Here is a 14,245-nt window from a genome sequence, read left to right on the forward strand (position 1 = left end):
CATGCGTTATGTTCTTGTAAAATCTTACTGGAATCTCAGCTGGCAAATGATCTAAAATCTTAAGCTTTCTGTTGTTCTTGTGCAACTCAACTGTTAGCGTGTCTGTACAACAGAGCATGAGTAATTTAAAGCTGGGACCATCCCTGAGACAGAAGGAAACATGTTGTGAAGTTGGGGACGTGTTTTCTCAAAGCTCCAGTGCATTTGAAATCCATCTGAACTGATCCATTCGCAGAAGAAGTTCCTTAAGCAATCTCACTGTTTTACTTGAAAAGTCCTCCCCTGCCCCCTTTCTTTCTTTTTTTTAATACATACTTTAAAATATAAACACATGACATGAATTCAGCCATAATAGACCATCAAAAGTGCCAGGTCACACTAGGGTTTAAAAATGCCTCACACCACAGTTGCCTCAAGCAACAGGGGAGATTGTATTGTATTTTTGCTGCACAGTTACAACTGATCATATGGTTTAAACACACAACCTAACGTCAAACTAACGCTAATACTTCACACGGCTAAACATTTGTCTCACACACAAACAACCTCATAGCATTCCAGTCTCCCGGCCCAACTTACAATAGGGTTGTGAATGCTTTGATATCTTTACTGTTGATGTTATGAGAGAAAAAGGTTTTACCGGCACTGTGAAATTCTATGAGAAATAAATAAGCATACCTAGGGTCAAACTGCTAATGTTACCTACAATGAGCTTACTCACCTCAATGCAATACTGCATCTTACTGTAATCTGGCATCAAATTCCTGTCATTCTGCTACAGAAATTAGGGACATGATCTACAAAGTCTGTGCAGGTGTGTCTGCTCCACGTGCAGCCAATGCAGCAGGAAGGACTGATACAGCATGTGGTAGTAATCATCATTACAGCCATTTTTTTTATCATTTTCTCAGTCCTAGCACAGCTATACTAAATAAAAACAAACAAATCTTATGTAGATCAGTAGTGGGATTAAAGTCTGTGGGGAAACATACAGCTTTTCCCTTTTTATGAGGAGACAGCATCTGATGCAGAAGGTGCTTTGCTGGAGGTAGAAAAGGTGTTTTGTTGGAGGCAGAGCTGTGTCTCCCTTGGCAGTGCTGAAGTACCAGGCCCCACTTCATCCTACAACCTGCACCATGGAGCACACCATGTTGATTTCGGGTCCTCTCCCTGAGGTAGGAGTACGCACAGCAAGATGGCGGCCAGCTCAAGCAAGGCCTCAGCCAGAAGGCAGCTTGCCAATGCTGGCATAGAAGGTGCAACAAGCTAATCTGCAGCAGAAGCGTGTATGGGATCCACATAAATATCCTGCACTGGGTATTCCACAAATCCGGCTCTACAACAAGAGCACCCAGCATCAGCCCGGCTGATCACAACACCACCTTAAAAGCCTCACTAACCCGCCCCGCCCACTGGCCCGGAAGCGGGAAATTGAAGCGCAGGCGGCGGGTCGTTGGGGCGGCTGAGGGGTTGTGAGTGTTGTTTTGCTTGTTGTGGGGCGCATCGATGGGTGGTTCCGGCGGGTTGCTCTTCTATTCGGGCCGCTGCACCCCCGCCTTAATCCTGTTTCTCTATGGGGGGTGGAAGGTCTCTCGGGGAAAGCAGCTGGGGGCTGTTAGTGGGAGGGCAGGCACGCAGCGCCAGGGGCCGGTCTGGCGTACTACACAGTACTAAACACAGTACTGAGGAGCCCGATTACTCGCAGGGTTTATAAAGGGGCTTCTGTTTTGAGGTTAAGAAAATACAGTTTCTTTGGACTAAGGGTTTTTTGATGAGTTTGATGTTGTGGGATCTGACCTTTGATTTACAGGCATGTTAGTCCAAGTGGTTCATAAGTTCTCTTGCTCCCCTGTTACAATTTGTAACCATTAGAAAATAAAGCCTAGTATTTCTTACTAGAGCTTTTTACTCATTCCTGCAGCCATGCGGCTCAATATAATCAGGTTAGAACAGCAACACACAATTTGTTGTTTTTCAACAGGAACTACTATCTGCCTTGAGATGGAGGAAGCAGCGTGTGATAAACTGACATCTTTATGCCATACACCAAAGGCTTCTGGGACAGCAGCTCCACAGAGGACTAGTTCAGGAAAACAGGTATAAAAACTTACAAGTCCTTGTTTTCTTCGTTCCCATATATGTAAAGTGACCTCCTGTGACTTGTATTTGAAAACGGTACACTCTGCTTTGGTGTTTCTCCTCCCATGCATTATAGCGATGCACTCAAACTTGCCATAGCGTGTATCATTAAAAACTGGAGCTATGCTGGATAAGGCTTGGTTGCAAATGTCCCTTAACTGTCCTGTGCTTTAGGATTCTTCCATGGATTTTCCTTTCCACCTGAAAGGAAGATTGCAAAAGGCAGTGACAATTCAGAAGTCTGTTTTACAGTTGTCATTACTTAGGACATGTTCTGCATGGATGAAAAGTTCTTTGAAATTTGATCAAAGACAAGCGGTTGATTTTTCTTTGTTCTTCATTTTCTTTAGCCAATGAGTGCAACTCTAAAGGAACGATTAAGGAAAACAAGACGTTCGTTTAATGCTAATTTATCAGCGGCAAAGCAGCTCAAGGTAGACACTGAAGAAAAAGACTGTGCAGATGTTGACAGTCAGTGTCCGCCAAAGATAAACATGGATTGTTCCACATCACAAGATAGTTCTGGATGCCTGGAAAGAAACTGCACTGGAAATACTTATTTCAGAAATCCATTACAGGAAAACAATCTCTGTGAATCAGCAGAGAATGTGGTAGGGGTTGATCTTAGTCAGCAGCAGTCCATAGAAGAAAAAGTAAGGCTGATGAAACAAGTGCAAGAGAAGGAAGAACTACTTCGAAGGCTCAAACTGGTCAAGATGTACCGATCTAAGGTAAGGACAACCTCTAGAAAGCACTTCAACATCACTCTTTGAAGTGAAATTGAGTGGTGTTTGTATATTAGCTCAGTTTAAAGCATTTAATTTAAATAGTTCTGCGGGGTACTAAAATCATTTTTCATTTGCAGAAATGTTGCTGTTCTTTCTTCCTATTGTTTTTGTTTTTTTTTTTTAAATCCCAATTCCAGAACAACCTGTCTGACCTGCAGGCTCTGATAGTGAAGTGGAGAAGCAGTACCCAGCTGATGCTGTATGAGCTGCAGTCGGCCTTTTCTGCAGATGGCAAGAAAGTGAGTCTCAGTCAGCTGATAGATACTTTTGGATTGGAAGATCACTTATTGCACTACAGCAGAACAGAAGAAGATTTCGTAGACACATAATCTACTGGTGCAAAGCTTTCAGTTACACGCGTGCATAAACAAAAAAGACTGAATGAACTGATAAACTAACAAGTGTTGATCAGACAATGAACTTTGTTTTGGTAAGGGGTTTTCTCATGGTAAAACTTGGTATTTAGATATGGTAGGCACTGTAAAAACCATTACTTTATAGTAAAAACTGAACTTATGCAGATGGTTCTGGAAAACTGGCTAGAGAGGCAGGTCAGTGAATTACTTAAAGTGAAATGAAATCAAGTAATACTTTAACAGGTAGAAGGCAGACAGTTGTTTGATTAGTCTTTGTGGTTTTAAGGCAGAGTGTAAGTTCAAATCAGTTTTCATTTCTGTTGATGGTCATATGGGGAGAGGGTTCAGTTCTTTGTTTGTCTTCCACATTTGTTCCTGCTGCCTGTCAGTTAATGACAGCATTTTGCAAGTCAGGTAAAGATAACTTAATTTTCATGTTAATATTCTGGAACTGCAATTAGATGTTCTTAATGGCTTTAATAATTGCTAAAGGAAATATGCCATAATGGCACTGATCCTTGTCCAGACAGTCATTTCTAGGGGAACTCCCACAGCTTTTGGTAATGGAAAGGAGAGCAAGAAAATTGCAACTGCTGTCTGTCTACTGTACTAACTCATTTAAGAGCTGAGACATTCTCTCTGAGGTTCTTCAATTACAGCATCATTTACCTTTCTGCAGTAACACTAAATAAAACTTCAGCATTTCATTTATTCTCCAATAAACGTTGTCTTTTCAAAATGTTTTATTATTTCAACCCAAAATTGCTTACTTTCTCACTTCTGTGCATATATTGTGGTGACTTGCCTGCTTTTATTTTCCTTGTCTTACCCACTGTAACAGTGTATAGGACTGTACTACCCTGCTTCCTGCTGTAAATATATATTTTTTTAATGCAACCCCACTCCTTATTTGCTGTAGCTTAACTGTTTTGTTTATATGTGCCAATTACTCATTAATAAGGATGTAATTTTGTACTTACCCCAAGGGAAGTGAAAAGCAAGTCACAGATGAAGTAGTTTACTTTAATGTTTTTAGGGATCATTAAATTAAAGTTTGCAGCCACAGTTTACTTTTAGGAATACTGAGTAGCACTGCCACTGCCAACAACCTTTATTACTGATCACATTTTGGGTATTAATAACTATTTCTTCTGCCTCTTTCATTCAATCCATTCAAAACTCCATTTTATGGGAGTTTATAAAAGGTAGAGGAAAATCTGACATGAAGCATGGAATGGGGAGGTGGTAATTTGCAGATGCAAATTTACTGCTTTCTTTCAGTACTTCACAATATCCTACAACCACATACTAAGGAAATAGAACAGGTGTATTTCTATCATTCTACAAGTTAATCTTTCACTTATTTCCTGAAATAAGCTATATGGCTTGTATAATCAAAAGAGCAGAAATGCAAAAGAAAAAACAGTGTAGGTAAGCTGAGGTACAAAACGTATGAAACAGATGTATCTTTCAATGTGATGTTATTTTAGAAGAAATAGAAGAACAGCAGTAGATGTTAACAGAAGAAAATGTTTTTCTGAAAGACAAGTCCAGAGAGAAAAGGTGCATGTCCAAATTCATCTACCAGGATTGGGAATTTTAAAGAATAGGGAATGTTTTTGATCTTAATCTTTCAGCTTTTGCTTGAAGAATTTCAACGTGTTCTTCCTGTTTTCCTATGAGACTTCGTAGATGTTTCTGCTTCAGAATCTCCTGGTAACGCCGCTTTGCAATCCTTTCATTAATATGCTGCATGTCTGCATAAAAAAATATATGAGTCAGACTGGACATAGGAGGGGATACATAGTCTATAAATATATTGGACTCACTTTGGTTTCGTTCCAGTTTCTTATAAAATAAGCACATATTTTTCCAAAAGGCTCACAGTTGGGTTTGAGGGTCTTCATAATATTGCTTAAAGCAAAAAATGTTTAAAAGGTACTGGGTGCAGTTCCTTTATTTTTTCACAAATACCCAATGCTGTGAAACTAACGATATGACCATTGGAAAGAACTATACAGCTTTCCTAACAAGGGATATCTGTCTTAGCTTCTCGTTCATCTGTTCCCTTGAGCGTGGAAAGAAGCGTGTTGTACAGTCTTACAAATAAAGGTCTGTTGTATAATGCAGATATTAATGGCTATAATATTTTGACTTTCAGTAATTAGATCAACTTCAGTTACACGAATACCAAACTGTAGGAATGTTCTTATGTAAACAATGTTAAAATTGTCATGGTAGAAAAGGTTCTGCTAATTATGCACACCAGTAATGAATAAACGTTTCTTGCCCTTTAGTGGATGCTGATGGAGAATGGGACTATCTAATGCTGGAGATACTTAATGAATATTCTTTGTTAGTGACTTAAAGTGCATTACTGGGACTCACCAGCTGCCTGAGAGAGATGCCTCCTCTCTGAAACAGACACGAGCATTTCCTTCAGCTTGATGCTCAGCTCATAGTTTGCTTGCTCTTTTAAACTGATGCACTTCTCCAACTCTTTAATTTTCTTCTGATGTTTCCTCATAGTCTTCTTGTGCAGCTGTGCATTTCCAAACAAATAAAACAAATACATGAGTTCATATGAAAGCTGTTCAAACTTTTGATGGAAACCCATAATCTTCAACACTGCATATTAGCTCAATTTATTTATGTATTTAGATCTGACCAGTAGCATATTCTAGCTTTACTCTGACACGCTGTATTTTAGCGTGCTTTATGGCGTTCAAATGGAAGTAGCAGACAAGAAAAATGCATGGGTCAAGGAGATAGACGAAATATAGAACAGGCAAAGTGGGAAAAGGAAGTTAATGAAACCAGGGCATTGAAACTTCTCTTCGGCTGCCAGGTGCTGCAGAAGGTAGGGCTGTTGTGCTGACGCTGTCTGAAAGGCTGCAAAGGGATAAAGTAAATACTGAAGACTGAAGAGGAACTTGGAGAAAATGGCAGCTGATGTCATTTACAGTAAACTGCAGAAAATCCAGTGAAATCCCTTGAAAACGAGGATAACCATAATTTAATTGTTAAAATAGATGTTAAAAAAGAATGTTAAAAAAATGTTAAAAAAGAAACAAGCAAATCAGGTTTTTGTGTCTGTTATTTTGGATATAGGAAGACAGCGATATGAACAGACTTGCTGCTAGAGAGAAGCATTAAGCAGTGAAGATTTCAAGCAAGACTTAATGAGAAACAGAATAGTGATTTCTATAGACAGCAATTTGTAAGAAATGATAAGCAGGTCTGCATTCAGTTTTTCAAGGAGGAAGACATTTAATTCCAGGAACAAAGTATGTTTAGGTCAAACTGCTTCCAAAGAGTTCAGAGTTTTCTAGCTGGCTGTTGGCTGCAGTAGCTCAGGACAAGCTGAAACTATTGAAAGTCAGATGAATAAACACACAGCTATGCACATTGGTTGTTCCAAAAGCAATGCCTCCTATTTATTTCCATGAATATTCAAAAGATGCAGAGAGCGTAACAACACTATTTGATAGAACAAATTCTCAGCTGCCAAACACACTTCTTCAACATACTCACCTCCATTAGTTACGCATTTTCACCAGTGATGAACAATGGTCCACGCCATGCTCATAAAAATCTGCAGCAGCAGAGGTGACCCACTGTTGCTGCTGCCACTGCTGAAATACACCACCCACCACCTCACTGTGCTCACATCCACCGTTTGGTTTCCATCAACATTCGGTAAGCATCCATTGATGAAAGTCAGTGGGTGCCATTTTTCCCACATGAAGGAATTCAGAGACACACCTTTGCTTCATACACACTTCCCTGACAGGTGCCAACCTGCTGGACCGCCCCTCTGCAGTCCCCTCTTCAGGGACTTACCTTATCCATGACGTCAAGAGTCTCCTCCATTGCTGTGATGCGGTGGGCAATGTGGCTATCGTAGTTCAGCATGGTTAGGAACTGAGCATTAAAAACAAATAAACCAGCTTGTCAAGCCTGTTTTGTTCTCAAATTTCACCTTTCTGTAAAGGTAATCATACTACGTGAAATTTAAAAACAAAAGGCAGAAAAACAAAAGAAAAACTGTAGTTTTCTACAGTGGAAGACCTTACTAGTCATCATAAATGGACGTTTTAAAATAGTTTTTAATGCTGCAGGAATACTAGACCATCCAGCTGTTAAAAAGCTAATATAATTTAATGCAAACAAAGACTAAACAAATTGTGATTTTTCCACAAGCTATTCTTTCATTTATAAGGTAGTCTAAGCATAGGAGGCAGACAAAAGCAGGCAGCAGACACAACATTCATCCTTCTAAAGTACACCCAAATTAACAGATAAAAGTTTTGTGCAGCAAAATTCACTGTGCTCAAAAAGTAAATCAGAGAAAATAACTCACTAGCTGGCGATCTTTTGTAATAGGTAAAGCCACAATATCCTGAGCCTTCTGATTCAGATCTTCTATTTGCATACTCATTTTCTTGTGTTCCCATTTGAGTTTAAATATCCCCTTAGAGGATTCTTTGTATTCCACCATGCTAGCGATTTTTTTTTCTACTTGTTCCTGAAAAAAAAGGAGATTTTATGATTTTATGGATTATGGAATAATTATTTGCAACAAGAAGGGCAAGGTTCCAAAGTCACTGGAGTAGTAAGGAAAATATGCCATAGCATACATGAATTCCAGATGCTCTAGATGACAAACTTTTGTGGAATTTTATTCCCTTTCATAACCCATGCCACAGCCTTGGATCACAGAAGGAAATGAAGAAAATTACAAACAACATCACACTCCATCTTCTTATATTTTACACAAACATTAAGGCTTTTCACCTCTACAAAATACACACTCAAGGGATTCTGTAGTTATTACTGAATTTTTTGTGCAGAAGCAGTAAGAAAAAACAACTTACAGGTAGAATGCCTAAGAAAAACATTACTGAGTATGAAAAGCTGTTTCAGGTATAAGTATCACTTTCACCTTTCATTAAAAGTTGTTTGCTTTTTCAATCTGACTGTAACTTAATGTTCACCATCACCATATGTTTGCCTTGAGGGAATTTTAGGACTTGTGCCCATAATATTAATATTTTCTGTTTACAGCATGTAACTGATGTTATGTCAAAAAACTGTTGTCATATCATTCATCTGAATTGTATTGTTCAAACATAAAGAAAGCAGTCCATATTGCAATCTATATATCATAATAAGAGACATTACAAAATTCTCGCCATCTTTTAGTTTATAACTGACCTTACTGCTTTGAAACTACAGAAAAAAACAGCCTCTGAAAGACAATATGCTTATTTAAGAAACTTAAATTTCCTCCCTCATAAATTACCATGATATCGCAATTCAGTTCTTCAACAACGTTTCTCTTAATGAAAATGGCATCAGCATAATCTGGGATCCCATTACTTTCCAATTCTACCTGTCCTTGTTTTAGCAAAAACTGGAAAGTCAAGTTCAGTTGAAGTTTTATCTTCTCCTCCCGCAGCCTAAAATGGCAGAAAACAAAAGTAATGCTTAGTGATTTCATCTTGAAGAGATAAATCCTCACATGATTTTCAAAATGTTTATGCTGTGCTCAAACGGGGCTTACTCTCTGATACCTTGTCTTTTATTCACTCCCCAAATGCGTCAGAGTTGACAACTTATGTCCATATATAAAGTTGTCCACACCTAGATTCAGTTTAACACACTCTAGCAGATATTCTGAGAGAAAATGCCCTTACTGAACAATAATCTTAATAATGATTTCCAAGGAAATGAAGGAAATTTCCAGCCAGCACCTCTTTTCCTCTTCTCTCTCTCTCTCTTTTTTTTTTTTTAATGTATTTTTTCCTGAGGTTTTCTCCTGAATGATGATGAACAGGAAAAATGTCATATATATATAAAATGGAAATCATTTTATTGAAATCAGGTGCCATGTGACTGGGGACCACACTGCAAACAGGAATGATCACTGGGCCCACATGAGGAAAAATTAACTAGACCGGCTAGGTCAGCTTAAAGGATTTTTGGTAATCACTGTATGATACAGCTCTTGGGGTAGTGAGTTTGCACTGAAGACCACACTGCCGTCCTTACTGACATTATTTAAAATGCTAAGTTTAAACTGGCTTCAGCCTGCTGAAACATGCTGCAATCCCACCACACTTCTCAAATATCTTAACTCTTTTATATGAATTTTAGATAAAAGAACAAAGCTGTGTAAGTCTCATATGACTGTGACGCTGGAATATTGAAATGTAGCTGAATATAGAAAAGAAACAAAATTACCAAGTGAGTTCCTGGTAAATTCTTTCTACTTTTGAGGTCATCTCCATATCGTCACCCTTTCTTCTTCGGAGAAAGAACTCAATTTCTTCCAGAATCTGAGCCATCCATTTCACCTGAACAAGCAACATCATGACATCCTAAAATTTTCCAACTTCATATGTTTGTCAAAATAAGCAAGAAGAGAAAAGATCTGAAGAAGACACGTGTATCTATAAATATGCTGCCTCATAAAGTTCTCACATTCTGAACAGAAAATGATTTATTCTGTCTTAGTCAGCTGTATTTGTCTCTGGAGATTTCAGATTCCCATCTTCATGCTTTTAAGCTATGCAAATATTCCACTGGAGCTTTCCAGAAACACTCTCTAATAAGAATTGCTCCAGGTGCTATAGAAGTGGTTATGCATTGGGGCAGATGTGGCATGCTAATGGAAAAAAAGACTGCAAAGGATTATGAAAATGAAATACCTTCATAGTTTTTTTACTATGAAGAGAGAAAAGAAATACATAAAATTTATATGTATTTTAAAATGAAATCATACCAAGGTCACAAATATCTCTATCAAATCCTCTCATGTTTGTATGCTAATATTTGTTGTGATGAACTAGAGCTGGTTTATTTTATGGACATTTTTGTTACTCTGAACAGAAGGTGGCCAGACATAACCTACCCAATTAGATGCAGCTTATTTATGCTGCCTATTTACTTAACCACCAGCCTAATGTTATTTTTGAGCTCCACAGAAATTTTAAGTAGTGTGTACTTTGAGAAGTATAGTGGCAAAATAAAGCATTTACATACCTGCTGCTCACTCTCCAATTTATTTCGTCTAGCTAGACAGAATTTTTCCCATATGGATGGGTCTAAGCCATTAGGCATGTGCTCAGGATTATCCAGTTCATCCATGGCTCTCATTAAACGGGTGAGTGCATCTTTGAAATCTTCAGCTGAGACTGAACAACTTCTAGGATTGCTTGCAGTGTTCAGGTTTATTTCTGTCATTACAGACCTAGTGTACATACACAGTACATCCAGTATTTACTTTTATTCTTACTTGAAAGAAGCTTACATACAACTGTGAACATTTCATACCCTTAATCTCTTGCCAAGCAAAAAAGGTAAAACTACATCTTGCACAATATGATGTTTATGAGAACTGATGATTATTTAGATTGCATTTAAAATATATTTGGTGGCATAAACCAGGAAACGTAAGTTTTCAAAAATAACAATTGTTAGTATGATAGGAAATCAAACATTGTCAACCATCTAATAAAAAGAAAGCAATCTACTGATTATCAAAATAATTACTAATTAATTCAATAATCCAAATCTTATTATTGAAACATGGGAAATGCTGGTATTTAAACAATTTTAATCAGAGTGATCTTACTCTGGTCGACATTTGTAAAGTTCCGAAAGTTCATCAAGAAGATTAGCAGGAACATCAGCAAACTCCTTCCTAAAGCTATATTCCAGGTTCTAGGGGGGAAACAGAAAGCTTCCTCATCATCACAATGTGGCTTTTTAAAAAGCAGCAACTTGCTCATATCTTAGTTTACTTTATTTATATCCGAAATAAAGAAGTGATGGAGAATATAAGCATATAAAACTTTCAGAAATGGTCCAGATTTCCTCTGGAAAAGCATGTTTAGAAAAAAAACTGAACTCATCCCATGCTTAAAACAAAGCATGTTCTTCTTATTACCAAGACACAGCAATAACCATTTTATTCCTGAATCTGCCTGTGCTTATCTGGATACTCACCTTATCTTCAGCCATTACATTACAATACTGTTCTGTGTAAAACTCTATTTTCTTTTTTGTAGTCTGCACTGCTCCTGCAATCTTGACCTGCAGGAAAACCAGAGAATTTCAAGAATGAAAATCAGCCAGCAGAAGCACCAATGAAACTGACACCTTCTCAGTTCTAGAGAATGACTTAAGAGCCATTTTTAAGAGAAATTTGATGCCTTCCTCAGAGGGTTATTTGTGGATACAGCTTAAAGATGAGCAGGTATTAAATTCAGATATTCCACAAATAAGAAAATTGTGTATTCTAAGTCTTTCTTTTATATTTTGAATATAAACACTAATGATGATGTTTGTTTTCACTTGTACAGATACTTTATTTTTCTTTCACGTCATCACAGCTAAGATAGGTCAAAAATTCTCAAACACTGTTCAGTGGAAGGTTCTTCATTCTGGAATGCAGCTGCCCTGTTTGAATGGTCCCCTGTTTAATCAAGGCTGTTAAACATTTGTACTTTATATTTGTACATTATATTTGACAGTTTGCATAAACTAAAACATATGGCAATGGAGATATTTAGAAAAGGGTAAAACACAAGATGTATTTTGAAAAATGTAACGCGGTGTATGTTTTGCTTCAGACACTTTTAAAACCAATTCATCCTATACAATGGCAGCTAAAAATGTGATTCCTGTAAGTATTCTTCATGTACATTTTCCTAATGTAAATAGCATCATTACTCATCCCATTGTCTTGATACTGGATACTAAAAAATACTGTGCATAACAAACAAATAGCAGCACACCTTTTTTAGTGCATGGAGTTCTACCAAAGAATGCCAGATGAACCAGGACAGCTGTCTGTTCAAAACCATACATAGCTATAATCTACGTCTTATGTACGTCTTAAGAAAATGTCAGCTGCTCCATAAATTGTCAGAAAATCATTCATAGCAGAATTTTGATCTGGAAAGAACAGTTTTCAGAAGAAACTGCACTGCAATTATACATTTTTCATAAGCATTCCAAACAATAACTTACTTTCTCTTTCTGCTTCTTTACCAGGAAATGATGAAGTCCAGCTTCTCTACTGTCCAACTCCTCATCCAACAGTAAAGAATAAATGAGATTGACAATTTTGAGTTCTTCCTGTGAAAGATTGTAATAAATATTATTAACATTTCTACAGCACAGAGGTAGAGATGAAAAAAAAAAAAATAAATGTTCTCTGCCATACCTGATAGATGACCTTCTCTAAATCCACTTTCCTTTCAAAGAGTTTGCATACAGACTTATCAAAGTTTTGTGCTATTTCCTGGATGGAAGCTTCAAGTTCCTCCAATTCATTTCTCAGTTGCTGGGGAAGAGAAGGACAGAAGAAGAACAAATGTTTTATCTGTAAGAACAAACAAACTGATACAGTATACTGAGGGATGCTGGAGAATGCATAGTATAGAATGGCATCTCTCCAAGGTAGGGGAAGAAAAGAAAACTTTGGAGTTTTTATAGCTCTGCACTGCTCCAGAGCCATCCAATACCACTAATGCATAAACAGTAAACAGAACAGCCCTATCTGAAATTAATAGAATCAGAATTGAGCTATAATACATTTTAATTTACCTTTACAGTATGGCCATTTGAAAAAACTGTTTTCATTTTTAGAAGAGTTAAAAAGATATTATCCCTCCCTTCCATTGCAACTAAGGTGTATAAGTTATTAATTAATTTATTTATTTTTCATCAAAATACAAGTTTGTACTTCTCTTAATGATTCTGAACAGCCATTTAAAAATAAGCTAAGATTCCATATTTTATCTGATCAAAACAACTTCTACATGCTGAAAGAAGTATTTTGATGACTGTGGTAAAATTTATTTAAATCTGTCCCAACAATAATGAAAGCTGTCCCAGGGAATTCATTTCCATCTTGAATGGAGATTAGTTCCAGGCTACATAGTTTTGGGGTGTTGTTTTTCTTGCTAAATATCACTTTAAAGGATAAATGACATCATTATTATTATTAGTGTATGGCATCACCAACTCCAGAAATGCAGCCTGAAAAAAAACATTTTGGGAATACTGATATATTTGGAAATGAAAAGTACCTTTTGTCAAATATCACTAGTTTTGGTGCATACAAGTTATTGTGAGTACAGACTGCCTTTTTTTACAGTCTAAGCTATGACTTACATAATACATCACATGATCTTTGTTATTCACTTGTTCTACGTTTGTTCTATTTATGAGTATCATTTTAGAAATAGATCCTGACAAAAATCAGAAACTTTGTTCATTAACAAACCACTCATTTCCCCATTTTAATTTACCGTTCTATACTTTTCTTTTTGTTCATTCAGCTCTTTGACTTCTTCCTCATATTTTCTGAATATTTTCTTTTCATGATCATTCCATTCATCTTCAGGCTTGGATAAAAAAGAAGGTGGAGGAATATCCTGAAAGCATAAAAGAAAAATACACTTCAAAACCACTATTAAGTCTCCATCAGCACACTAGGAAAGAAGAATACACATCAGCTTTAACAAAAGGTAGTATTGGTAGCTACGGTTCAAGCCTTAAGTGCAATACAAATGCTCTGTTTCTCTGGTCTGTTGCTTTTAGTGCATATACATGATCCCGTTCTTCACTAGTGGATTTCTTTACTACAGGAATTTCCCAGTGTATCTTGTACAATACAAATATGGTGTACTCAAACTATTTGTCAGAACAAGATATATGTTTTCTGTACAGATTCCCAATTCTAACTCCACCTCTAAGAACAGTTCTACTTTTGTGAAAGAGATCAATCTTAGGAAGAGAGCAGGAGTCTGCCCTTTATGTTTTCTGTAACACTCCTTCACAACCTTTCCTTCCTTTGCTAATCTAGTAACTAATAGACTCATCCCCCTAGAAAACAGTTGTTACAGTGACAATACTAGATTACATTCTTACAGGGTTCCACTGTGA

At 37.1% G+C, this 14,245-nt stretch overlaps 2 protein-coding genes across 5 annotated transcripts in view; one reads left to right on the plus strand and one right to left on the minus strand.

Moving 5' to 3' along the window:
- The first annotated feature begins 1,382 nt into the window (after positions 1-1,382).
- On the plus strand, positions 1,383-4,022 carry SFR1 (SWI5 dependent homologous recombination repair protein 1). 4 transcript variants are annotated; one of them, XM_015867249.2, is made up of 4 exons: positions 1,383-1,472; positions 1,982-2,097; positions 2,490-2,870; positions 3,065-4,022. In XM_015867249.2, the coding sequence occupies exons 2-4, from the start codon at positions 2,002-2,004 to the stop codon at positions 3,254-3,256; spliced, it is 669 nt and encodes a 222-aa protein (XP_015722735.1). In that variant the 5' UTR covers positions 1,383-1,472; positions 1,982-2,001; the 3' UTR covers positions 3,257-4,022. The 4 variants fall into 4 exon arrangements, with proteins under 4 accessions (XP_015722735.1, XP_015722739.1, XP_015722736.1 ...); XM_015867253.2 differs by having other exon boundaries at positions 3,086-4,022; XM_015867250.2 differs by having other exon boundaries at positions 1,420-1,469; positions 3,065-3,302.
- A 723-nt stretch (positions 4,023-4,745) lies between these two features.
- Positions 4,746-14,245, minus strand: part of CFAP43 (cilia and flagella associated protein 43) — a 37,956-nt gene continuing 28,456 nt past the window's right edge. The window contains exons 28-39 of the mRNA XM_015867246.2: positions 13,609-13,734; positions 12,519-12,638; positions 12,323-12,430; positions 11,297-11,383; positions 10,923-11,011; positions 10,331-10,538; positions 9,530-9,642; positions 8,589-8,745; positions 7,647-7,811; positions 7,127-7,207; positions 5,672-5,825; positions 4,746-5,040 (exon numbers count right to left, since the gene is read on the minus strand). Coding sequence (XP_015722732.1) covers positions 4,883-5,040; positions 5,672-5,825; positions 7,127-7,207; positions 7,647-7,811; positions 8,589-8,745; positions 9,530-9,642; positions 10,331-10,538; positions 10,923-11,011; positions 11,297-11,383; positions 12,323-12,430; positions 12,519-12,638; positions 13,609-13,734 — 1,566 coding nt within the window. The 3' untranslated portion in view covers positions 4,746-4,882. The remainder of the gene's footprint in view (positions 5,041-5,671; positions 5,826-7,126; positions 7,208-7,646; positions 7,812-8,588; positions 8,746-9,529; positions 9,643-10,330; positions 10,539-10,922; positions 11,012-11,296; positions 11,384-12,322; positions 12,431-12,518; positions 12,639-13,608; positions 13,735-14,245) is intronic.

The sequence above is a fragment of the Coturnix japonica genome, chromosome 6, assembly GCF_001577835.2.
Source record: "Coturnix japonica isolate 7356 chromosome 6, Coturnix japonica 2.1, whole genome shotgun sequence".
Classification (NCBI taxonomy): Eukaryota; Metazoa; Chordata; class Aves; order Galliformes; family Phasianidae; genus Coturnix; species Coturnix japonica.